This window comes from Harpia harpyja, chromosome Z, assembly GCF_026419915.1.
Source record: "Harpia harpyja isolate bHarHar1 chromosome Z, bHarHar1 primary haplotype, whole genome shotgun sequence".
Classification (NCBI taxonomy): domain Eukaryota; kingdom Metazoa; phylum Chordata; class Aves; order Accipitriformes; family Accipitridae; genus Harpia; species Harpia harpyja.
This window is the reverse complement of record NC_068969.1, coordinates 72,711,390-72,738,417: the sequence shown is the minus strand read 5'-3', so window position 1 is coordinate 72,738,417 and position 27,028 is coordinate 72,711,390. Positions and strand designations below refer to the sequence as shown.

Below are 27,028 nucleotides of genomic sequence, written 5' to 3'. Positions count from 1 at the left end.
TTAAAGATTTTTTAATTCATTTATTACCTTTGCACAAGTAACTACCAATAAAAACTTAAAAGATATACAGTATTTTTTACATGGTGGTTAAAAGTAATTAAAATATCACATGACCATGAATGAAAGTAATGTTTCCAATTAAAAATCAGAATACATGTTAGAACCTCAATGGAACAAGCCAAAAAGCCTTAGAAGCAGTTCCAGAGCACAAGGCAGTGCTCCTTTAATTTGCACAATGATAAAGGTAATTTACAGTTAATCTTTGTGAATATTGAGACAATGTTACAATGCAAGTTTCTGTACAGTTAGATGTAAAGAGATAACCAGAACAGTGTCATCCTAGTATATTTTAACTGAACTTGCTTAAGCATTTTTGCTGAGATGGTTACCAAAGATGCTGGAAGATTCTATGTCAAAAAGAAGTCTTACGACTTTTTTTTTTCCTGGCTTTTTTGCGTTACTTATAATCTCATTCTATTGCAATGTGTAATTCTCTAGAAATGATCTGTCTCCGTTGTATATATTGTGTTTATACAAATTAAAGCAAAAAATGGTAGATTATTTAAGTGGTATAAACCTTTCAGCATTTTGCTAGCAAAAAAAAAAACCCATGCCAAAATCACAATAAGCAGTATTGGTACCCACAAATTGTAGCTTTAATTAATTTGTTTCCTTTTTAATTTGTATTCTACACAAATTACTACTGAAGGCTAATGTTTAAGTAGTAAATAAATTGGACAGCTGTAGGTCAGACAAAACCTGTTCACCCAACTGTGAAAGCTGATATTGTGTCCAAAAAAAATCACAAATAATGCAGAACAAAAGAAGTGTGATGCATGCAACAGAGTGAAAATGCGTTGATTCCCACTGTTTGAAAACTACTGCACTCCACCTTAAAATGCATCAGACCACTTTTAGTTATAACAAGACAATTCCAAGAGTCAGAATGAAATAAAGCAAATATTTTAAAGATTTAAGAGCTGTTATCAAAAATAAATTACATTTTTTCAAGTTAAAGAAACACTGCTATGAAGGCTGAGAGCCAAGCAGCCTTTCAATAGCTGCATTGATGTCTCCTCCTGTTGCTATTAGAGCTTGTAAGTTTGCTTCACGGTTCAGAAAGCCCATTGCACTCAGCTGCTCCAGTTGTTGCTGAAATCGAACTTCTGGATTTTGTAACTGCTAAGAACAAAATTTCAAGCTATAAAAGTGTAACATACATTTAGCAAAGTACAATGGTTCTGCGCCGCTCCCTGTCTTTACTAATTTCTGACTACATCTTTTTCAAGATCCTAAAATTATACCATGACATACATTCAATTCACAATTGAATTATTTTTTTAACAAGTCAGAGAAGCTTCAAATTTTAAGAGTACCTACACTTACATTACATTCTTGAACTACAGGAAAAGCTGTTTGTTTGATAAAAAAAGGATTAAAATTAAATTGGGTAAATTTATGTCCCATGAACAGTTTTCTAAAAGATATGGATATAGGTATTGTTTTTCAAATGAAACAGAGTTCAACCTAGTAATGTGGAACAGCAAGAATTATGATGATGTCACTGTTGGCAATGGTGAATGTCACAGGCTTTTTTTTTTACTTGACATAAACATCATCTCTTTTTTAACACTCCTAGTATTTGTTGACTAAAATTACCAAAATTCTAATTGTTAGAAAGCAATTGTTAGAAAGCCATTGTCTATGGCAAACTTGACAGCTGTGCTTTACAGGATGGTCCTGCTCACACAAACTCATTGCAAAATTCTGCATGATTTCAGTGGTATGATCTTCAGTTCAGAGCCATTTTTGAATCAGAACAATTATAGGAAAATACGCAGGAGTAATACTGAAAAGCCACTTTTTGAAATCTATGAGTTCATTTAGATATCAACACAAAACTTGTGCAGCTACTGCTAATTTTCCTTTTATTCTAATTCAACAGTTTCATACATCAAGAAATTACTAGCAGTATTTAAAACCTGCATATGGTTCCAACCCAATACTATGTAATGATGTAACCTGAAATATAAGAACTGCCCCAACCTGCTTCCCCCAAGCAAAACTAAACAGAAAGTCAACTCAGTAGTGTAATATTTGGCAGCATAAGTGAAAACATACGAGAATATGGTTTCCTACAGTGACACTCACCTACACTTTCTTGTGGTTAGATAACAAGAGAAAAGTCTGTCAGATCAGCAAGCTGACTTAACTCACCCTGTGGCAACACAGGAAGAAAAAGCAGGACTGCCCCTTCCACCACCAGTCTGCCATTACACTGTGGATGTACCACAGTGTAAGGGTGCTGGTTCACACAGCACTCTTCAGAGTTAACAGCATGTCTCCTTTAAAGCCAGTCTTGCTCACCACCCTACAATCACTGGCAAAGCCGCTACCTTTGCTTGACTTCTGGAGCTCTCTGGAGACCCCTAATCCCACCCAGTATGTTAACAAAACGCACTGCTGTCTGGACTTGCAGGATGTCAGTGAAGCCATACAACAAATTCAGGCTCCAAATAACCAGAATGTGGCTATTCCAAACTGTGGGACAGAGGCTTAGTTACAGCTAGAGAGCAACAGCCACCAGTACAGACAAAAAGCACAGAGATAATGGTGTACAATATGCTTAAGCTTTTCTTTTGCATGAGCCCACCCTTCATTTGCCAGTGAACCTTACCACCTCAATCTGCCACAATCTTTCCAAGCATTTCAGAAATTCAAGGGTATGAAGATGAGTGTATAAAAATCAACTGTTCAGAGGACACTTTTACTCAAATTTGATGCTTTTCTAGCATTTACTTGCACAGCTGCAACACCCCTTTTACGCCTTCTCTGCTACCCTTTGACCCCAAGTATCCAGGGAGCTCTCCCCTCAACTATCAGCTTTCTTTCTAGTGGTTTACAATGAAAAAAAAAGTAAGAATTAAAAAAATCTAGAATATAGTGATGTACTTTACCTGAGCATTTGCACCAGCAAGTGCCTGCAACATTTGCTGGACAAACTGCTGGTGACTAGGTTCAGCATTTCCTGATGCTGGACTTGTATTTTCACTGGGAACAGAACTAGGTACACTGGACCCTGTAGGAGCTCCAGTGCTTCCCAATCCACCTAAACCAGGATTAAATCTGCATAAATGACAGAAAAAGAAATACACCACTTTAATAAATACTAGCTTGTCTCTTCTCACTTATTTAATTACTCAGTAAAAATCCTGTCAAAGAGGGGATGACAATTTAAGTAAAGTACTAAGACAAAGACCAGAGTCATCGCTGTTTAGGAGTGCACAGCTGGCAAAAATGCGACAGATTGTAAACCAAGTTTAGTTAAACTAAAAAAGGCAGGAGGAGTCTTCTTTAATAAAAACAGGGTAAGTCTCTACATGTAAAAAGAATGAACAACATAACACAAGAGAAAAGTTCTTGTCTAAATTTGTAAGACCGATACTTACCCTGGTATAAGCCCCGGTGCTTCTGTTGCTAGTGTCTGCAAGCCCTGCTGAATCTGTAGCAAAGCCTGCATTGCTCTAGGGTTTGACATAGCTGATAACGTGTCAGGATTCTGCATCTAAGAAAAGGAGAGAAACCCTTAATCATATGCAGATGTTCAAAGTTAATATTTATCACTAGATGTTTTATAGAATCCAACATAATTTCAGAACTTGTTTTTCAACTTTGTATTTGAATAGTTACATGAAATCCTTCAGGTATTTTGTCTTCTTTGAGAAAACTTTCATAGGAGGTGATCAATGAACTCTAAATGTGGGCAAAGCCTTTCAAATGGGAAGTACACAAGGAAAAGTATTTCTCATAACCTCTTCTAGCAGACTTCATTATCTTTCAAAACCATAAGAGTCCAACATCATTGTAGAATTAGTCTCCTATATCATACTACTGGTAAGCAACAATGCTGAACACAATGAAACTTAACCAACAGATATCTAAGAAAAAGTTATACAATTTCTTTTTCCTACCTAAGTTCAGACCACAGCAATTGATCATGACTATTTGTGAATGTCTTTGTATCTGCAGTGCCCTCATAGCCTAGAGAACTACGAATACACTGCAAAACATACTAGCAAGCAAATGTGTAATATTCAAGATAGCTAAAAGGCAGAGAACAACTAAATATATAGCTGGGTGTTGTGGTTTAACCCCAGCCAGCAACTAAACACCACACAGCTGCTCACTCACTTCCCCCCCCGCCCCCCAGTGGAATGGGGGAGAGAATCAGAAGGAAAAACATAAAACTCATGGGTTGAGATAAGAACAGTTTAATAGAACAGAAAGGAAGAAACTAATAATGATAATAATAACAATAATAAAATGACAATATCAATAAAAGGATTGGAACATACAAAACAAGTGATGCGCAATGCAATTGCTCACCACTCGCTGACGAATGCCCAGTTAGTTCCTGAGCAGCGATCCCCCCCAAGGCCAACTCCCCCCAGTTTATATATTGGGCATGACATCACATGGTATGGAATACCCCTTTGGCCAGTTTGGGTCAGCTGCCCTGGCTGTGTCCCCTCCCAACATCTTGTGCCCCTCCAGTCTTCTTGATGGCTGGGCATGAGAAGCTGAAAAATCTTTGACTTAGTATAAGCATTACTTGGCAACAACTGAAAACATCAGTGTGTTATCAACATTCTTCTCATACTGAATCCAAGACATAACACTATACCAGCTCATAGAAAGAAAATTAACTCTATCCTAGCCAAAACCAGGACACTGGCAAAGTTTACACGAATCTGAAAGAGGAAAACACTTCAGGTTCTCCAATGAAAGCTGCTGCAAGTACTTTAAGAAAATATATTTGGAGCTGTTTTACAGAAATGGTGGCCCAACAGTTCTCAGAGCACTTAGGTGACCTAGATCTTGTCTCTATTAATGTTATTAATTCCAGCTGTTAAGTACCAGCAATCCTTTCATAGTTCTGCTGGGCAATTGCCCTTTATTGCAAAAGATGCCTTCCATTATGCAGAGGAACATTCCACGGTTTCTGTCACCCAATCCCATAACATAAATGCCAGTAGATAAGCAAGGAAGTACAAGTTGCAAGATTGTCAACATTGTGAGAATATCCAGATATTTCTCCACTTTACTTTACCTGCTAAGGCTGCTGATCTTCTGACCTAACATAGCAAATAAAACAGAGAACTAGCTGTGCGGATGTTTATCGCGCAAGGTGATGCTGACAGGAGGAGATACCCAAAGGAAACAGAAATGATTCCTACTGTGCCTTCATTAATTACTGTTTATTCACAAATTTCAAAACATACATGTGGTACTAGCTCCTCAGACACTACTGGGTCATGACAAAGCAGTGACATTATGAAATACTACAGCTATTCATGTGGTTGAAACAATTTAAACAGTTTCTTCTGAACACTGAACTTGCTACTGTAATTCATGTGTGTGTTAATTGCTTTACTCATAAAACCGCCTGTGTGCAATCAGACCTTGGCAATGCACATTTACTCTGATTTGCAAGGACTGCCTAATGATGGAACTCATGCATTGAATTAAGTTTTCAATTCCTAAAAAAACTGTGCTTGCTCCTATTTAGGGAACACAGTACTACTACAGACTGTGGCAGCTAATACCAAGCAGATACCTGGGCTGCAAGCACAGTGTTGTTAGGAGGGGAACATGGTGGTAAGGCATTTTTTACTGGCAAAAAACTTCAGAACCCACTTCTGAATTAGCTAATGACTTGGGTCTTTCAAGGCATGCTGTAAGATCTCTTTCCCAAATACTTAAGGCAGGTTTGAAGAGGTACAAGAAAAACATAGTGAAATGTTGTTCTAGTAGTGGGAAAAGTACTGATCTTTTTAATTTGCAAAACAAACCATGTCACAAACAGGTGTTCTCTAGCTGGTGGGCAGTAAGAACAATTATTCCTTTTAAGCAAAGAAGCAAGAGCTAATCTAAGCAGTTGTGCTAGCTACAGACAAAAATATCCACTAAAAGTCAGGTTTAACTTTTGAAAGGGATGGAGACATTAAGCAAGAATTTATTATCAAGGGACAATCTAACTTGGTGTCTGAAGCTAATGAGAACATACTACAGAACCTAGCTTTTAGCCAAATCAAAGAGACACGCCAGTTTATTGAAAATACTGCTCATTGACTTGCAGATATTTATTAACAGCTAGTATCTCATCTTACCTGCTGAAGGAAAGTTGGAAGTTGTTGTCTCATTTGTTCCTGAAGTTGGGGATTTCCAGCAAATAAAGGATTATTCAACATCATCTATGGGACACAAATATTTAACTTCAAAGATCAAGCAATAAAAAACACGGGGTTTTAAGACAACTACTTACACAGTAATAGTCTATGAAAATAACCTCACAGAATAATAATCATCTACTTCTCCTTTGGCCAAAACTTGTTATGAACCACCAGCCTGAACACACTGCAGGGGGTTTTTTTGCCTTTTTTTTTGGTTTTGTTTGTTTGCTTGTTTGGTTTTGAAAGCACTTCTACAATACCATTCATAAAACAGCATCTGCACTTCTACAGTGAGCACAGGTCACAAAAGAGAAGTTAAAACCAGAATAACACCTAGATATGGCACCAGCTCCCCTCCCTTCACTTCTCCGAAGCTAGTGAGGGTATTTATTTACTGGTAGATTTACCTTAATTTACAACCAAAGCATTTGTTTTGTCTAACTGGTTCTTATGCTGGGTCACAAGTTTAGGGCTGTACAAAACATACACAAACTTACAAGTTATTTTAGAAGCATGCCTGGCATGATGTCCAACTACAAATTGAAGAAGCTCATAGCAACAAATTGTTAAATGTAAGTAGGTAGTAATTTCAGTGAGTTAGGGATTAACATTAAAAACTGGGCCATTCACTACAGACAATTGTTGAGATGCTGGCACAAGTGAAAATCTAACTGTGTCATAGATTCAACTCTTTTTTTAAATTTTTTTATTTCAATACACACAATACATTACTACACCAAATGCATTTACCTGTACAGCAAGATCAGGATTCTGGCTTAACGACTGCATCATGCTTCTCATATAGGGTGCAGACAACATATTCTGCATAAGTTGTGGGTTTTCTGTTATCTGCTGTAATAAGCTCTGCATTCCTGGTGTGTTGAACATACCAGCTTAAAAAAAGTAAAAGACCACTTTAGTACATATCCTGACTATCATCAGGTGAATTAGACTACCTAAAATGAGGACATAACCACTTGGTTTCTAAGAGTTTTAGTCCCTCAAATACACCTCAGTGTGGTTCTGCTTACACCGATGCATCTACCCTAGAAGTTAATACAGGGGCTGTATCCAACAAGCAGTCCCACTAAGTATCTACATCATTAGCTGTTTTCACATTTGCCTCCAAACAGGAAAAATACCATCATTCATCTAGAGATTCCCTACCTTTGTTATTTTAAGGCAATACACAAGTACTGTCATCACTCTTAGTTTACTTTTCATGTTTGTTTTTGTACCGAGGACTTTGATACTAGTCAAATGTTCTATGAAAGTAAATAGCAATAAAAACTCTGAATCAAAAACTCTCTAATGAAAGAATCATTTCAGCAAACTCCCAAGTATGTGCAAATATATGCAACTGCAATAACAAACACACCTCCTAGTCCAGGTCCCAAATTTGGTACAGTTGAGCTCTGTCCCGTGCTGCCAGAGGTGCTATTTCCAGCATTACTATTGCCACCGCTCTCACCACTGGTGCTGGTACCTGTTGTGGAAGTCTGAGAGCTGGACTGAGGAGCCCAGGGATTTGGCAGAGGATCTCTATTTTCTGTACGAGATGGCTGACTGTCCCCTCCTGTTGATGCATTGCTTACTAAAGAAGCAAATGGGTTACCTCCAAACTACAGTGGAAGGAAAACAAACATGTATCATCTACTAAAGCCAACCATTTTTACACCTGCTATAAATAGAAAGTTACCTTTCAAAAATTACACATAAATATTGATGGCTTTTGGTCAGTTATACTCACCATTCTACAGTAATTCATTGTAAATATTCTGAAAAGAGGCCAGCACTGAGAGATACTAGCACGTTCAAAAAATTAAACCACATTTCTTTTTGAAAGCAGTGTTGCTACTACACTGGTATTTTGATCACATAAGATTATATCTTGCATACCATATCTTGGTTTCCAACTTCAAAGCCTTTTTTTCTTCTCATCTTAGGTTCCAAGTTACTAAACACACCCTTAAAAATAATTTTCCTGGACCTCAGAATTTTAAAGCAAAGAATTAAAGGAATTCAAATTTAAGTAATACAGAAATTCATTAACTTTAAAATAGTTTCTCAAAAACACAAAGCAGTATCTGTATTTCTTCCAAGCCTAGAAAAGCACAGAATTTTTAAAGATCTTTCCTCTCAAGAGTAAGAGGCCTCATAGTGACTTCAAGCTTCAAGAAATGTTTTGTCAAGTACGCATTTGGAAATTTACATTACTTAACATGTTATTTTTAAAAAACATTTACTTTCAGTGGCAATTGCAATCTTCTCTCACCTGTTCCTGTGCGGCATTCAACATTGGCTCCTGAATATCTGTGTACATACGTCGCAAGGCATTGTATCCACCTGGTATACTTTCAAGGTTGCTCAAGGCGCGGTCTTGGTTTCGCATCATTTCCTGCATCATTGCAGGGTTTCTAGCAAGTTCTAGTGTCTAGGGAAGTGGAACGTTTAATCTGTATTAATAAGAAATCCATTCTAAAGTGAAAACGTCAGCGTTTGGCAATATCTCAGTTACCACTGTCTAACCCAGTTTGAAATTATTATTAAAGCCAAATCAAGATGTCAGCTTAGTGGTAGTCAACTGAATTCAATATTTAGCCAGCATTCTACCACAACTGTCACTATGCTGGTTGGGCCAGGAAGCACTGGCTAAACAGAAGAAAAATCTTGAATGAACTATCCTTTTCTTTTTTCATCTTTTCAACACAATATACTCCTACCATTTCTAACATCGTTACAGCAGGCAGCCTGTGATATGAACTTTAAATACCTACATTTTCAAAAGCATCTATTTGGTTTTTGATACCTTCTGCCACACAGCATATCTTGCATACCATCTAATTTTAAAAGCACTCAGAAGTACGCAGTTAGACAAAATGAAAATATGTAGTATTTTGGAGAATTACTACTTTTGGTAAACTCATTGTTGGCTAGACAACAGAAGGTTTCCAGTGTACACAGGGTCATCCAACTCTAACCTCAGAAGACATGATTACAGAGTCTTCAATGTCTTTCAAAACCATGCTGCAGATTTTCTGAATTATCAGTCTATTTCGGACATTAACGACTAGAAATACAAACATCAGTTGCCTACAGTGACCTTTTACGGATTTTCTAACAAGCCTAAATACTCAAGAATGTTTAAGCACTCAACTAAGTATGTCCAATTCCTGCTCTGTTCTTCACAATTACAGTATAATGAAAGGTCATGAACTCAGAGAGATCCTTCTACATACCTGTCTCATTATATCTGGATTATTCAGCATGTGACTGATTTCTGGATTTCTCTGTATCAGTTGCTGCATTTGAGGGTTAGCCATAATTAACTGCCTCATCAGGTCAGGATTTGAAAGCATGCTCTGAACAAATGGATTTTCCATTATCTGAACCATCATTTCTGGGTTGGACATAAGTTGCCGTTGCATCTGACTTTGCAACTCTGAAAAGTTTGATGTATTTAAGCCCAGGCTACTCAGACCTGCCAAACCTCCAAGGCCACCTTTAAGAGGATGAGAAAAAAAAATATAATTGAACTTTCGGCTTCTAGTATACTTCTGAACACATCCAGGTTCTTTCTAAATACAAAATGCTTGAATATATCCCACACTTTGAAATAATGAAAACAAATGGGAAGTCCATCTTTCCAAGGCTGTTAAGGAGTTATCCACTGAGGATTTGCTTCTTTAAATTACAAGTCAGATAACTAAAAACCCAACAAACTACATCTGAAATACAACTTATTACAATTGTAACAGCCTTTCTTCTCATTTTCCACAGCTAAGATACAAAGGATGTTTGAATTTTGTGGCCTTAGGTTCCTCCCTGCAGTGCCAGCAACACTTTCCAATGCACTTATAACAATCTTTTACCTGTCTTCTCTTGTTTAGACTGTAACCAAGAGGTATCTCCCAATATGACTCATAATCCCTATTCTAATTAAAAGTAGAGTTCTTCTTCTTTCTAATGTACCAAAAACTAATTATGCTTTGAATTCCCCTCCTTTCCTGAGTCCAAACAAAAAATTTCAGAAGCTACTAGTCTGAAGAACTGTTTACACCTAAGAAAGCAATTACTTACTACGGTTAGCTTTTCCAATTCTACCTCTTCCCCACCCCCTGAAAACAAATTAGATGAAAAAGAATGAACCAAAACCCCCGCTGTGATTATGAAAACAGATAGTATTTTTAAATCAATAGACCGCAGCCTCTTTATTCATGAAAAAGAAGACTGATAATGCTATCAGACTTGGAACCTGAGAAATACTGAATTGTAAGATTAGCAGCAATTTTGTTACTTCTGTTCCAGATCTTGGCTTCATGTTACAGGTCCAACTTCATCAATACTCTCCTCACAGCAATTCAGATGCACTTTTAAGGGCACAAGGACACTGGAAGGAGTTTCATCACCCATAGTGCCAGAATATAACATCAGTGGCACCTTACTACTGAAGGTGAAAAAGCACAAGTCTGAAGTTCTGCATATAAAATTAAGGAAACAACTTTTCTCTGATAACTTACTGATCAGAAACCTTCTACAACCAATACCATAGATATTTGTAATCAGTTTTTTGGGTAGTGTGTTTGTTCAGGTTTTTTTTTAAAGTTCTGTCTACATTAGAATAAAGCTTCAGGGACAATTACCTGAATCCCAGAGAAGATACCCACCACGCTACCTACAAATACTCTTACCCAAGCCAAAAGGGTTACTATTTGTTGAAGCTGGTGTTGAGGTACTACTGCTGGATGTTGACGTGGTAGCAGTACTCCCAGTGGTGCTTGCTTGTTGAGCTGGGTGGTCTTGTGATCTAAAAAAGCAAGTTTAAAGGTTGCAAGTTTAACAAGTTAATTTAAATAATGCCATTAAATATAGGAATAGTATCATACTTGAGAATCTTAATTTACATTTCGATTCTTTCTCAAAAATCACACTAGTATCTCTAGATGGCTTCCTGTAACAAATCTCTCAGACATCTGTAATGTCATCAGTTTTTCAGAACAGCAGCTTGAAACATTAAGAAAATGTATGGGCACCACTGCAGCCATTACCATGTTCTCACCCTGTCCCCAGGATGTCTGCCAAAGAATTGCTTCTTCTGTCCTTACCTTGCTTTAAGGATGCTTACCTTATTCCATTATACTCAAATACTACTGATTACATGCCTGGGGCTTAAAGAAATAAAGCCTAGCAAGATTTAATCTCGGATTTATTTCATGCCACATCTTTAATAGGATGCCTTACTGAATGTGAAATTCAGTTAACATCTTATTGCATTAGAACACAAATATCAGAATCTTAATAACCTTTAAGACTTTAAGAACAGGGTAAAAACACAGTTACACAAAGTTAAAGCCAGCATAATTTAGCACAGGCACTAAAGGCTGCCCAACTCATATACTCACCACACCTTTCTACTGCAGAGGCATTAACACAGGTGCTGCCATGTAGTAAAACAGATCAAGGAACTGAGTTTGTGTAAAGCTAACCTGGCCTCTATTCAAAAGAAAAGAGGCTAGTTTAAAACCCAAATCAGTTCTCCAGTCTGGTTCAACAATCAATCTCATAAATGTCTGTATTTGCAGCAACTACAGCACAAAGTAACTTGTAGAAACGATGAATTCAGACCTCACACAAAGATTTGAGGATTTAACAGTACACTAAATTTCATACCTCAGTTAATCTCAGAGTACCTTTCTGCTACAATAAAATTCTGTGCTTGTTTCACTAAAGCAAAGACTGGGCGGGGGGGGGGGGGGGGCGGACACGGGAACAAACCAAAAAAACCCAAACAAACAAACTAAAAAAAACCAAGCCTGAGAGGTGCCTCAGGTCCAGAGGCTTCCCTGAGGTTTCTAAGAGTTCTCTGACTCCAGGCTAAACACCAGCCACCAAAATCATAGAGAGAAACCAAAGGAAAAATAAAATACTTTGCAAACTTCACAAGTTCTTTCACCAAATCATCAACATTAACTTACAAGTAGCCCATCTCCTGATGGACCCTGCTGATTTGACCGGCATTCTTGTAAACAGGTAAATGAAACATGGCATGCCAAGTCATGAAGGCATAGGATGCCATGGGACCACACCACCTCATTCTATTTCTTACTGATGTTCTGGGTGTGAAGGAGGAGAAATTAATTTAAGTCCACAAGATCTAACAGGTCTTTTAAAACTTAACTCCATAGTGACTCCTCTGAATTAAGTTTTGCATATTTTAATTTGTATTCCTTTCTTGTTTACTTTCAGGTCTATCAAAACACACAGAGATTCTGTTGAATGAAAACCTGTCCTAGAGGAAACCTTCCAGACAGACACTAACAATCCAGGAAAGGGAATACATGGATACTTGGCTTTGACATAAGCTGCCCTGGCATAAGGCATCAGGTTAAACTCTGGGCTCCTGAGAAGAACAAGCGTTAACAGTCCGTAACATAACAGCAACTGCAAACTTTGAACACAAGATGACTACCATTAGCCAAGCAGCTGTAACTTCAATGAGGAAGATTATTGACTGTATACTGACCATGGATCTTCTGCTAGAGATAATTTGTTTCCTTTGGTCTAGAAAACACACAAATCTTTCTTCCATAAGCAAAAGGTAAATAATAAGCCTAAAACCCTATCTGGTTTTTCAGTTGAGAAACTATTTTGAGAAGCAACTGTACCTCTTCATGTAACAGACAAGAAAGGTTCTCAAAGCAGGACAGAAAAGTAGACAAGACTAAAACTTGCAGTCCATACTGATTCTATGGAAATTGGGGGTATACACCCTCAAGACAATGGTCTGAATGTCAAGTCTGTCAGCCTCAAGTCTTTGAGTGAAATTCCTGTCAAGTGCACATCACCTTTTATATCCACTTTGCCATTATGTTTCCTCCTGTCCACTTGTGAACAAATTATCGGTGTTGACTTGGAACTTTGCATTCAGAAATTCAATGCATCTTCACTGCCCATTGCTCATCACGCACTGCTACTCTGACACTGTATAGGCCAGGTTACAAGATTACACCGGAAGTCTGTATCATTCTGGAAAACGTAGCACAGTAATAAAATTATCTTTTTTCAACAAGGATTGGTTGGGATATATGAGGATTCCTATTTGGAAGTTACACATCTAATATTGTTTAGAAGGGAAAAGATCATCTTCAGATCCAGTTTTGGAAAAGAACTTTTGTTTATTCAGACATATGGCAGCAAAAGTAACAGCAACAGTCAACAGAAAAGTAAATGGCATAATGTAAAATGGTTGGGAGCAATCCAATCTTGATACTCATGGCCGAAAATCAGCACTTGCCAGGCAACACTGGCAGGGTCTAACTCTTGCCTTTGGGGTCAAGCATAAAATCCAGGTATTTTAGTAAGAATACTGAGATGGTTCAGGACAATGTTATACTTGCTCAAAGGCGATTTTCATTGTGCTGGCAATTCTCTTTAGCAGGTCTTAGGAGCATATTTTTAGTTTACTTGAGCACAGCTCGTAGGTGAAAACATTACTGCCTCATTTGAAGATAGGGTCGATACATGCAAAGGGTCTGTAGTTTTTGTTTGTACTTCCTCATCTGAGACACGATTAAAACATTCTGAAGATAATATTAATACACTCTTGTAAAATTACTCAAAAAAAGTGGAAGAGAGGGGAGACATGGATTGCAATGCTAATAGGACTGATGCAGGGACACCAAAAATTCCCCAAAAGTCATAAATGTGGCATTGCGCACGGGTGCTCCTTTGCCCAAAGGCAAAGTGCAAGAAGGTACAAGAGACTGGCACTGGTATTTCAGTATGTATAGCTATTGTAGATCCAGCCTATGTACCCTCTGAAGACTGTGCAAGTCAAAAGCATCCTGCTATCACTACTCATGAAGCCTCTCTGCCACACTCAAGACTGCAGGCAAAAAAAGCAGAAGTCATAACAACAGCAGAATATCAGTTTAGATGCACAAAGCACAAAATTGCAGTATTATCTAACACTGTACACAAGATTGGGATGGCTATCAGACCTACATTTCAGGCTGGGCAGGCATAGGGCAGGGAAGGGAGATCTCTGCCAGTACAAACAAAAGTGTTTTGACAGAGACACAACTCCAGGGCAGAGAAGATAGTCCCACCAGCATGTGAGCATGGAATTGAAGACATCAGTTTCAACAGATGTCTACATTTAATGCTATGCTACTAATTTCAACAGGTGCCTAAATGTAATGCTAATGTTACTAATAGGCCTTTGTGACTTGGTGAGGCCTGGAAGGGCAAAGCATATTTCTTTTCTCTCCTAAGTTCCATGCTCTTTCGTTTATCAGCTGACATTTTCCAACAGGAGGAGAGCCTCACTACAAACAGGAAAGACTTAGGTGGAACAGGAGCAAGAACACTTTCAGTCTAGAACAACGAACATGTTATTGACTAAGCAAGCTAGATTCAACCAAGGGATATATTACCCTACTTGCTGAAAGGATTTTTAGTTGAGCCTTTTCCTTCTGGGCACTTCACAGGAAGTAATGTGCAGATGACATAGCTCAGCTGATGCAACTTTCTCATCACCAAAACAAAATAAAATAAAATCCAAGTCTTTATGTTCAGCCAGATAATTAGTTGCACTAAAGCAGTTCTCTCAAAAATTTTCTTTCCTTGTTTTACCAAAACAGTGAGTAAGGATTCACTGCATATTTTCACGGGTGAATAGAAAAGCTGCACATGTCTTTATGAACAGTAAGAGCTGGTATCTAAGAACTATGGAGGCAAAACACAGCCAGCACTCAGCACTAAAACAAAAAAGTTAAATAACAAAAAAACAAGAGACTTGCATTTAGAAACATGAATCCAATTAAAATACAAGATAACCCAAAGAAAAGAGCACTGTAATTTCAGACTGTTATTCTGCACCAACTGTGACTAAAGAGATGATTAAAGTGATTTAGTCAAATCTAGGTTTGCCCAACAGAAAGCTGTTAAGAATTCAGAGTATTTTTACTTCTTAGAGGTAAATAGAAGACCACTCATCAGTAAGGTTACCTGTTTTGTGTTTTGATAACCAGGTGAACAGTGAGTCCATCATGAATTCCATGCTGAGTCAAAGTATCTTGATCTTTTAAAATCTTTCCAGCAAATATCAACACAAGCTGATCAGTGTGGGACTTGAAACGCTTAGAGATTTCTTCCTTGAACTAAACAAAAAAGTTAATATTATACATTTATGTAACTGAAAACTGAACTATAATTTTTTTAATGATTTAAGGACAAGCTATTTTGTTCACATTTAATATATTAACCCACTTGCACTGCACATTCTGTATTACACAACCTAGAAATACTTTATTAAGTTTTCTCAACTTTTTTTGTCCCTAGGAAGATGGTAAATAGTTATTTCTTTTTTGTACAATAAAAATCAAGACAGTTTCATATCTAGATCACTTGTTATATAAGTAGCAATAATGAAAATCTGATTCCACTTACAGAATACTGTGGCTTCAGTCAGGCATGCATCCATGACAATAAATATATGCTAGTATATATACTACTTACATATACACACATATATACACACTGTCAAGTATGTATATAATTATATAGTAGTAAGTATACACTAATATATATACACACACACGTGCACCACTGAAGCCATCCATTGCTGGAAGACTGAGGATGCAATGTCACAAGTACAATAAATCTGTCTACACTTTTGCTGGAACTGAACAGAGAAGTATCATCTCTTCTTAGACATATTTTTGCTGCCTTCCATGTGTCAAAACTAGCATTACTTTCCACAAAAGTTACCTCTCAGGTGGCTCTGCTTTCTCATTCAACGCATGACATAGCTACATGAAATACGGTTGCAGCCCAAGGCATGGTGAATAGCTACATCCTTCATCTGACTAGAAAATCATACCCTCATTAAAACAACTGAACATGGAAGCCCACTGTATACCTTCTTGCCTTCTTAGTCAATAATAACTATGTTACGCTTTAACTGAGTCCTGACTGAGATTTATTATTCTCTAGAAAAATGTTCTCACCAAATGCAAAAAATTCACAAAACTTGAAAAGGAAGATCCAAGGAAAATGCTAAGGAATGACTTGATTATAAGAAAGCCAGATAAATTTATTCAACAAGATCAGTCAGTCCGCTAAGTATTTTTAAAACAACCCAGGCAGTTAGGAAGTCCTTCCCAAGGTCACCCTATTAACATTTTAAAATTAAGTTGACCATACTACTTTAAAAAACATCACAAACATCCTAGGGAATTCCCACTCCATATAGGAAAGTAGAATATTAATCTTGCAATTAGTTATTAGTAATTACATTTTATCATAGGCAGGACTAGAAAGGTATTATGCTTTGAAGGTGGGTCTCTAATTAAAGGGTTTATAGTATAGGAAAAGAAAAAAAAAAGATTTATAAATAAAAAAAGAGAAAGACTCAGAGACAACGGAGGTAAAAAGTCTCTGTGGGTAGTAGGTTGCCCTTGGTTAGTTAAAGCTCTACTCACACAGAGTTAGTTTCAGTTCTTGGGGAAACAACTTTTAAGTCAGCCTTTATAATGGCAATATTTACACTTGCAATTATTCCAGAAAGTCATTCAGTCCATTCCTTCCCAACATGGGTTACTTACCTGAATTGTTCCTGACATGTTTATCTAGTCTGTTCTCTGAGGTGCCCAGCGACTTTTTTCCAAGAAACCTATTCCAGTGTTTCACTATCCTGTTTCTTCATTGTCCTGCCCACAATGGACAATGCAAATGTATTGTTGTTCTCCTTAGAATAAAGGGTTGCAGTAAGAGTAATTTTTCCTTGCGGGTTGTTTTCTAATCCAATCATTCCTACCACTCTTTGGATTTTCAAATCCAATTATATCGTTTTTTAAGTGTGGGGCTCAAAACTGGCCAAAATATTCCACACCAGTTCTTATCTATACTTAGTGGAACAACAGGATAAACCTCATATCCTGCAAGCCATATTCCTACTTATAAGAAAAAGTGAGAAATCCATGTGGGAAAATATTTGTGTAACAGTGCTGACTTATTTAACAGCTACAAACTCTAGACCCTTTTCTGCAGAGCAACTGTTCAGGCAGTGGCTTCCTATTTTGCATTCTTCTGGTTAATTATTCTTAATATGCATTCCAAAGTAACACAAAACCAGCAGAAATACTCACAATTTGGTACAAAGCTAATGCATAAGAATAAAGGACTACCATACTGTGCCAAACTCATTCATTATCACATTTTCCACAGAATGTTGTGACAGTGAGATCCACAACTTAGCTCTCATCAGAACACTGATGTTGTATATAAACAATAGTCATAGAGTCAAAGAATATTTCAGGTTGGAAGGGACCCATAAGGATCATCAAGTCCAACTTCCTGCTCCTTGCAGGACTACCTAAAACTAAACCATACGACTAAGAACATCATCCAGATGCTCCTTAAACTCTGACAGGCTCGGTGCCATGACCACTTCCCTGGGGAGCCTGTTCCAGTGACCGACCACCCTCTCAGTGAAGAACCTTTTCCTTCTGTCCAGTCTGAACTTCCCCTGATGCAGCTTCATTCCATTTCCTCATGTCCTATCGCTGGTCACCAGAGAGAGGAGGTCAGCAGCTCCCCCTCCACTGCCCCCCTTGAAGAAGTTGTAGACTACCATGAAGTCACCCCTCAACCTTCTCTTCTCCAAGCTGAACAAACCAAGTGACCTCAGCCACTCCTCAGAAGTCTTGCCCTCAAAGCCTTTCACCATCCTGTTCACCCTCCTCTGGACACACTTTAATAGTTTGATGTCTTTCTTCAAATTACTTTATCTTAAACCAAGCCCTGTCACACATTTCTAGAAGCTGCTATTTACCCATAAGGTCAAGGAAACAAGACACCACTCATAGAACATGACCAAACAGTATCTAATATTACTAGTATATAGGCATCAAAGGCTATACACTTCTTTTCCCTTCTTGCATGTAGTGCTACTTAGATGATCTGCAATAACAACACTACAGTAAGACATGAATGCAACAGCCAATATACCAGGACCCCCAAAACAACCTCTACAGCAATGTACATGCATGATCCAAGTGCATAATAGATCTCTTTTCAGCCACAATAATAAAACTGTCAAGAATACCCAGCCAGTTTTGGCTAACTGATGCATATTTACATAAAAAGCCTAACCGAGATACAAAAAAGTCAGGTCTCTTCATCAGCTTCACTTGCGTTCAGCACAACCTTGGGACTTCTGAAATGGCAAGGTATAAGCAGGATCAGGCCTTCTTTTTGACCCTTAATTCACACAAGACTACCACCTAAAACCTAGGTTACTATGCAAGATATTTTGCAAATGAGTCTGCTGATTAGTGTTAACAGTCACAGATACCATCAATAACAGATTAGGTCTGCTCACTTCATTTTTTTGCTGAGGCAGGGGGAGGAGAATCATCTATACATCTATAAAACAGAATCCTGAAAACACTTTCCATACATGTGGTTAGGGTTTTTTTAATTGTCAGCACCTAGGGTGTTACTTCTGGGGAAAAAAACAAAAAAAAATCAAAAGATGAGTAAGTCTTCAGCACCACCTGATCTCTGTCAATACTGGAAGATGATTAGCCTTATGTCAGAGTTTGGCACAAGTCACTACTGTTTGCACTGTGAAATAAAGTCAAGGAGGGGGCAAGAGAAGATTCTTTACCATCCTCTGGGGCAAACACCTATATTCAGTATTCTCAGCCTCTCACTGTTAATGGTAACTAAACTGCAAGACTGTTCCCCCACAGTAAAGGGGAAAATCCAGAAGTTTCTTTAAATCCAGACAGAGAAAAGACAAGAGAAATGACTAGCAATTGCATTCTTACTCTCACAGACCTTATCTGTGCAGTTTTTATAGGACTCCCCACTGCTCTTACTGGCAACAAATAATTTGTTCAGATGCTACAGCATTATGGTAATGAAAGACAGCATAAACAGTGAAGACAACTATCTCAATTTTCTTTTCCCTAAACATCAATCTAGTATGTATCGCCTCAGAGCCTCAAATTCAACATAAGTCATCAACAGCAAAGGAAATAAAGGAAATGAGATTTATGACGATGTGAATTAATACATATTCAGGCAGGTCTAAGAAAATAAACTTTGGTATTGTTTAAATCTTCAGTTTGTACAACTGAACTAAATAACACTATCAGTAAATTACAGTTAAAATACTTTGTCACCTGGGAAAACCAAAAGCAGAAAGAGTTCAAAGAGTCACTGACTGGAAATGATGAGCATTTCTGTCTAATTCTCCTACTGCACTGACTCTTCCTTTTTATTAACATGTAAGACCCCAAGCAATGGTTTCAGCTGATTTGCTTTACTGTTCTAAAATACAAGTTTTACTTTATTGTAATAATTCTAGGCATTGTGATATTACAAAGGTGTTCAGTTATATTTGAGCATAGAAAAGGACTTGAAGTTGTAAAAATAAATAATATTTCACCATACTTAACACCTAGCATATTCACAGAAACTAGTTCACTATACTCCTCTAGTAACTGAATACAACAAAAATAATGTAAAATTATGTCAGTTTTAGACATGATTATTAGACGAATCAGTGGAGAAAAACACAATGAAAATCATACTGAAACATGTAAGACTAACATCTATACAGGGGCCTGGTTTCTCTAGGGAGAAAAGGAGAAAGCATTCTTAACCAGAGTGAATTAATTCAAGGTCACAGCCTCCTCAAAGCATGGCAACTTGTAGATCTGACATGAATTAGAGCAAATCTAAAGCTAGTCTTGTTGAAGCGCTTTGCCCACATTACCATTTTACCTCAAGTTAACTTGTTTCTATCAACTTTTTTTTTGTTTTTAAAGGACAGGAACAGTGTAATTTTTCACTTTGAGAACATTCACATTTTTTTAGCAGCACACCAGCACTTCTTGTTTATACTCTCAATTTCCATGCCAAATATCCTCATCTTCACACAACTTTAAAAAACCCAGCCCAATACTCCACTAACAAAATGCTGACACAAAAAAAGGCTCCACAAAGCAAGTTAGGACTTCTATTACATCTGCTCAACTTGATTGCCACTGAAGGTTTTTGCAAGGTATGGGTGGACAGCATGGTGTTGATGCCCAGTGCTGAACAAACGCATACTCATACCTGATCTAGTTAAACATTTTGTCACTGAACAAAGCAAATGTCTGAATACACATGAAGTAGAACAGCTGACTAAATCAGAGACTGTTTTGCACTGTCACTTTGCAGAGCAGATCCATACTTTAAACACTAACCTATTAATATCTGACCATCTGACAAGTTGGCCTAGGAAGGGCCTGGTAAAAAGTTATTCCAGGCAAAGTAAAAACATGCAAATGGTCCTTTGATATGTTACCACCATATAATGATTCAAAAACTTTTGCTGACTCACTCTGTGACATCAAAAACAGCAACTGTAATAACATTACTGTCCATTCACATGACAAAGTGCTGTGAAAAAGGAATAAAAAGAAGAAAACAAATAAATGAAAAATACTTTCCCAAATCCTCTCAACCGTGGCTTAATAATACATATTTAAAAATTAAATTACAATAACAGTATGAAAGAGGCCTCAGGGAATTAACCTCCAATTCCTACTGAAAAGTAACAGAAAACAGGCCCCTAAAAACTGCAACTGCTTTGAAAATACTAAGCTACGATTTCATCTGGATGACAATAAAAAAGCAAAGTTGCTGACTCTCCCCACACCAAACTCTGTTTTGAACACAGTAGTGGATGACATGGAAGCAAAGGTTTGTATCTAGAGGGCTGAACTGCAGTTTACATTCCCAGCAGTCCCTCAAACAGTTCTACTACAAAGAAAGATTTTCAAATCACATTACCTTGTTCAGCACTGCTGTTTCAAAACACACCCATAACCATTTAAACTTTCAACTGCCATTCCTATTAACATACACAGTTAATTAAGCTTATTAGCCGGACTCTAGTCTTTCTTACACCCATGCCCAGCAGTCTCAACAGAGGCTAACTTTCACGAGTTCCAGCTTTCTTTTACACAACAGAATTCATGGCTACAGGTCTTCTTGACCCAAGAAGTAAGGAATCAAACACACTCATGGCAATACCACCGCTGACAGCTGTGGTCTCCTTTCCTGATGAATCATACCTGGTAATCTTATGACTATGAATTAAAGTGAGTCAGTGAAAACAGGGTTTCATTGCACAATTCTTGGACACTATATAGGAAGGGGGACAAGAATTTGTCGTTTCAAGCAGGAAAGCACTTTTGGCCCACAGCCCACAGTCTGCAGCAGATAAAGCATAGCTAGAAAGCGCACCCAAAATTAGGCTTCTATCTAAGCATATTGTGTCTTTCATGACTCGATGGAGTTACTATCTTCCTGTGCCTTTGCCAATGACCCATGCTAGTTTCATAACCAAATTATTTCCTCAAATCTCTGCAACCAAACCAAACTCACAAAAAACTCATCTCAAGAAACAAATTCAGATTCTTGATGAGCTTACAAGGCTAATAGCCCATAAAGAAAAACTGCGGCAGGGCAACCTAGTGGAAAGGACTCAGGACTCATGTTCTAGCCAGTTCTATCCCTTCCAGGCATCCTTCAGCGAGCCACTCCACTCCTTCATGCTTTGACTTAGGACAAATGGTTAGCAATTCTTCCCTTCTCCATAAAAGCACTTTGCAATCTACTGGTGGAAAGTGCTGTACTTGCAACAGAACTAGCTTATTCTCTAGCAAGTCACTGAGACTGGAAAAGGGCATAAAAGGATTATGTGTAAAATGGGATTCCTGCAGTAGATCTCCTTTTTGAGAATCTACCTTATACTTTCTTTTTCATGAGACACCATAAGATGCTTTATCCTTCAACTTAACTGGGAGGAGCTTGGGCGATAACCATTTTTCCTGAGGAAACACTGTGATGTGAGTTACTGCTGATAGAAGAACTCCCTTCTCATCTGACCTTCTAGGTAAGCACCTTTAAATAGTTTGACTTTAGCAAGTTTTAAATTTAAGGTGATACAGACATAATGACTAACATTCTTTATAGCCTGTCAGTGGTAGGGAACAATTAACCACATCAACAACAAGAAGTCTGAACAAAAGCAGGACAGGAAGTCCGATGTGTGCCCCAGGGGGCTTTGATTTTAGGTGAGAATAGCCAATAGATTAAAATGTATTTAGTTGATTGCTATGTAATCCTGCCGCTGTAAGTCATCACTTATAACTGTTATATGCTATATCAATGGTATTACAGTAAGAATTACTTATATTAATGAAGAACGAACTCTGATAAACCCGAGCAAATCGCAGTGGTGATGGAACCATGACTGACTTCAGCATCCCACAAGCCCATACTACACACCATCCTCCTGCTGTGCTCAATGTCACCTGCTCGCCACACCACACCAAGGCCCAGTCCCACTCTGCTGACTGAGTGAACTTCACACCATCCTTCCTGCTCAGACAGACTGGTATGACAGATGGAGACCAAAGTCATGGACTAAATGAACTCAACAGACATTTTACAGAGATGGCCCACAGGCTGCAGGAATGATATCTGTGTATATATATTAAAAGACAGGAAAAGTGGTCGTGATCAATTGGAAATGTGTCAGGAAGTGTGGGATCTGGGCATAATGTAAATGGTATAGAATAAGGGCTGGATATTGTCCTGGTTTCAGCTGGGACAGAGTTAGTTTTCTTCTTAGTAGCTGGTACAGTATGTTTTGGATTTAGTGTAAGAATAATGTTGATAACACACTGATGTTTTAGCTGTTGCTAAGCAGTGCTCATCCTAAGTTCAGGATTTTTCAGTTTCCCCTGCTCTGCCAGCACACAGGTACACAAGAAGCTGGGAGGGAGCACGGCCAGTAGAACTGACCCGAACTAGCCAAAGGGATATTCCATACCATAGGACATTATGTTCAGTATATAAACTGGGGGGAGTTGGCTGCTTGGGGCAGATCGCTGCTCAGGCATTGGTCAGTGGGTGGTGAGCAATTGCATTGTGCATCACTTGTTTTGCATATTCCAATCCTTTTATTAGTATTGCCATTTTATTACTGTTATTATTATCATTATTAGTTTCTTCCTTTCTGTTCTATACTGTTCTTATCTCAACGCACAAGTTTTACCTTTTTCCTTCTGATTCTCTCCCCCATCCCACTGGGTGGGGGGAAAGCGAGTGAGTGGCTGTGTGGTACTTAGTTGCTGGCTGGGGCTAAACCATGACAATATTACATTTTATTTTACTTCAGTTATTAAACAATTGTTCTTATCTCAACCCATGAGTTTTACTTTTTTTTTTTTTTTCCCAATTCTCTTCCCCATCCCACTGGGGGGGGGGGAGTGAGTGAATGGCTGCATGGTGCTTAGTTGCTGGCTGGGGTTAAACCATGACAGCAAGGAATTGCAAAGATTGTACTGCCATGAACTCAGAAAACAAACCAAAGGCGGGGGGGGGGGGGGGGGGGAGACAAAAGAAAAAACATTTTACTGAGCTGAAGTGTCAGCACTGTCAGGGTTGGCTAAAGTCAGTAGGCTTACAGGTATTCATCTTCACCCACCATGTATTCATGAAGTCTTTGCACAGAGCAAGACCAGTGTCATACCCAGTCAAGAAAGCAAATATTTGGTCCTTGTCCTAATACTGAGCCAAACTGTACTCAGCACAATCAAATAGGTTCCACAGAAAAAGAGACAGATGGGTGGCACTTGCAATCAACTGACCTCCCAGAGTGGCTTTGTACTTGAAGGTTATTTTCCATTCCAACCTGCATACTTGCATATCAACAACAAATCCCATGTTGCTGAAGTCTTCCAACAGAGGGAAAAATCTTCCTTGACTTAGGATGGTTGCAAGCCTGATTTACATTAACAGAGCAACATAAGATATGCTCTGTGTAGCCCTAAATTTGGCACTGATGACCCAAAATATTTACCTAAAAATCTAGATTTTCCTTCTGGCAGTATTCTGAAATGACTGCAAACAAATAAACAAGTCAACTCACTAAGTCACAATATTAGCTACAGAAATATACAACTGAATGGGTTTTATTTTACTGTATAACTTTAGGGTTGTTTGGGTTTTTTTCAACCTGCAAATATGGCAGGTGTTGCTGGCCCACCTATGTCAACAGAACAAACCACTTGCTGATCCCAGATGCATTTGAACAGATGTTCAACTTGTTTTGTATTTGAAATTAACCTATTTTCAAGGCTGGCTCCAGAAACATCACATATACTGTTGATGCTTATTATTAACAACAGCTCATTTTTACAGTTTAAGAGAAACAAGCAGTATTAGTCACACCACAGGGACAGTGCATTTTTTAGTGCTAGCTATGACATTGTCTGGTACTCCAAGCAAATGGTCGACCCGCAGGGGCAATCTTACTTCACAGGAATAAAGATATAACTGCAGATCTACTCTTTTAACAGCAGCTCCAAGAGAGACAACATTCAGAGTCTAAGATATCTGTGGACAACAAAGACATTTTCAGCAGTGTGTAATATTAATTACCTAGACTTGCATGGCTGCTTTCAGTAAATTCATGTTCTTGTTAGGCTGTATAACTATTTCAGTTTAAGACAATTGCTTATTTGAAAACTTGGCAGCCCCGCTGGCATTTACAACTGAAACAATCTTGTTAAAGTCAAATGTATCACAAAATTCACATCTTAAGTAAATCTGTTTGTATTTCCTGAAGGACCCAAACTAATGGCAGACTGCTTTTCAGGACAAATGCAATGCTCAGGTTAGACCCAGCGTATGAGTCTATCTTTTGAAAAAAACAAAACGAAACAAAACAAAAACCCCTAAACCTGCAAAGACTTTTACAAAAACCGCATTGACGGTGCTCACAAATCTATGGAGAACAGACAAGTGAAAAGCACCTCTTTCAGACTGAGATTGCTGGGAAAGCAGTGGACAACATCAAAAAGCAAACACAGACATTTTACCTTTGGGAGAAATGCCTAGATTAAGCTTGCAGAGAGAGTAGCTGATAGCATACAATGCTGCAGCTGCCAAAAGACCAGTGAAGACAAGAGAGTAGTCTCATCCCTCTGGCAGCTGGAGAGAAGACCTCAATGAAACTTATGTCTGGGATACTTATAAGCCAAATGCTGACATAAAAAACCCTGAATCTAAAACAGACTCAAGGGTGAAAACTTGAAAGAAGTATCAGCATTTTGTTTCTTCACAGCAACTAGGTGGAGCAAGAGTCTGATATTCTAGCCAAGGTGCTGGCACTACATTTTACACTTGGAAGCCTGTACTTCATCTTTTGTATGCTCTTATAATCACACAGTGTCTTTCAGCTCATCCGTAAGGAATGACTTCAAGCTCTGTATCTAGACACCAGTGGCACTGTTGCATACGTAACCTTTTTTCCATGAGGTCTGCAGTCACCAACCATACCAAAAAAATGTGAAGTCAAACTGAGCTCCCTTATTCAGAAACACTTCAGTGAGAATTTCACAGAAATTTTACGGAAAATTAAATAAGCTCTGAATGTCCTTCAAGGAGTTTCATTTTCTGGAGTATTTTAGCATAGCAATGTCTACGTCCTTCACAAGTGGGAGTCTCTGGCCTTACAGAGCCTCTACCTTATACTTTGATTACACCTTTTCTATGACTTGTAGCTTTCTAAACTAAATAAATGAAATTCTAGCCAATACTTGCATGGAAAACCTTGAAGAAAAACAGAAGAGCTGCAGGGAAGTGTCGATGATTCAGTAGATGTCACTGCTTCTGCTGAGCCAAAGGCTCCATAGGGCACTGACTTTCACAAGAATGCAGAAAAGACCCTAATAATTCAGAGTCACCTGACAATACTGCCACGCTAAGTACCATATCAATAACTAGCACATTTAAGTACAGCAGAAGGTGTGCTTTATTCGTACCACAAATTTTACAAACACAGTCTAAAGACATGGTTTCCCTAAAAAACAAGACATCTTTGCACAACCTGCTCCTGTTTTTAAAGGCAGGTCTAGATCAAGACACCCAGTGGCAACGCAGTGCTGCGATGCGGGTGACTGCATATGTTTTCTACAGTCATGCTAGCTAGCTAGCCAGCCAGCCTCCTACTTGCAGACTGAGTCAGCTCAACAGGACAAGGCACTGTTAGAAAACGAGCTACATCCACCTCCCGGGCCGGCTCTCGGCACTGCAACAGGGAGGAGAGAAGCTGGGACGCAGGAGACGAAGCGGGAGGTTTCTCCACTACCCGGGCTAACCTCAGATGGCAGCAATCCTCTCCTGGGCCAGGATCGGCCCTGGTACTCGCCCAACAGCGCCCAGAGCAGTCCGGGCGAGCAGGAGCTGCTTTGTCACCGGGAAGGGCCCTCGCCCTGCAACGCTGGAGGCGGGAACCGCGGGCCTGGGCTCTCCTCCCGGCCCGCGCTCTACCCGGCCCCGGACCCTAACCCCCGCTTGCCTCCTCCCTCCAGGCCCCCGCCGCCCGCCCCCTCCTCCGCCAGCCCCCTCAGCCCCTCACCTGCCGGATGCTGCTCGTTTCAGACACGGCGAACTCTTCCTTCTCTTTGGGAGTCTTCACCGTGACTTTAATGATACGCGGCTCGGCAGCGGAGCCCCGGGTGGGGGAATCCGGGGGACTACGACCCCCCGCAGGACCCTCCGCGCTCTCCGACATGGCGGGGAGGTGGGCTGCGTAGGCCTGGCGGGCTGCGGACGCGCAGCTTCCAGCCGTTACCAGACGGGACCTCCGCTCCGCTCCGCGCCGCGAAGCCTCCGCAACACCCGCTCCCGCAGCGGCGGAGCGGAAACAGCCCGGC

General features: G+C 39.0%; 1 protein-coding gene across 2 annotated transcripts; it reads right to left on the bottom strand.

Moving 5' to 3' along the window:
- Nucleotides 1–27,028, bottom strand: UBQLN1 (ubiquilin 1). Of its 2 annotated transcripts, none has more exons than XM_052777573.1 (11): nucleotides 26,731–27,028; nucleotides 15,243–15,394; nucleotides 10,925–11,040; nucleotides 9,473–9,735; nucleotides 8,509–8,667; nucleotides 7,612–7,855; nucleotides 6,984–7,126; nucleotides 6,171–6,254; nucleotides 3,450–3,565; nucleotides 2,958–3,126; nucleotides 1–1,182 (listed from the first exon to the last, which is right to left on the bottom strand). In XM_052777573.1, the coding sequence occupies exons 1-11, from the start codon at nucleotides 26,884–26,886 to the stop codon at nucleotides 1,027–1,029; spliced, it is 1,758 nt and encodes a 585-aa protein (XP_052633533.1). In that variant the 5' UTR covers nucleotides 26,887–27,028; the 3' UTR covers nucleotides 1–1,026. The 2 variants fall into 2 exon arrangements, with proteins under 2 accessions (XP_052633533.1, XP_052633535.1); XM_052777575.1 differs by having other exon boundaries at nucleotides 1–1,179.

Coding starts and splice junctions, on each gene's coding strand:
- UBQLN1 (XM_052777573.1), bottom strand. CDS start 26,886: ATGTCGGAGAGCGCGGAGGGTCCTGCGGGGGGTCGTAGTCCCCCGGAT. Junction 15,395..26,730: donor AAACGAGCAGCATCCGGCAG/GTGAGGGGCTGA, acceptor TTTTTTGTTTAG/TTCAAGGAAGAAATCTCTAA. Junction 9,736..10,924: donor TAGTAACCCTTTTGGCTTGG/GTAAGAGTATTT, acceptor ATCCTCTTAAAG/GTGGCCTTGGAGGTTTGGCA.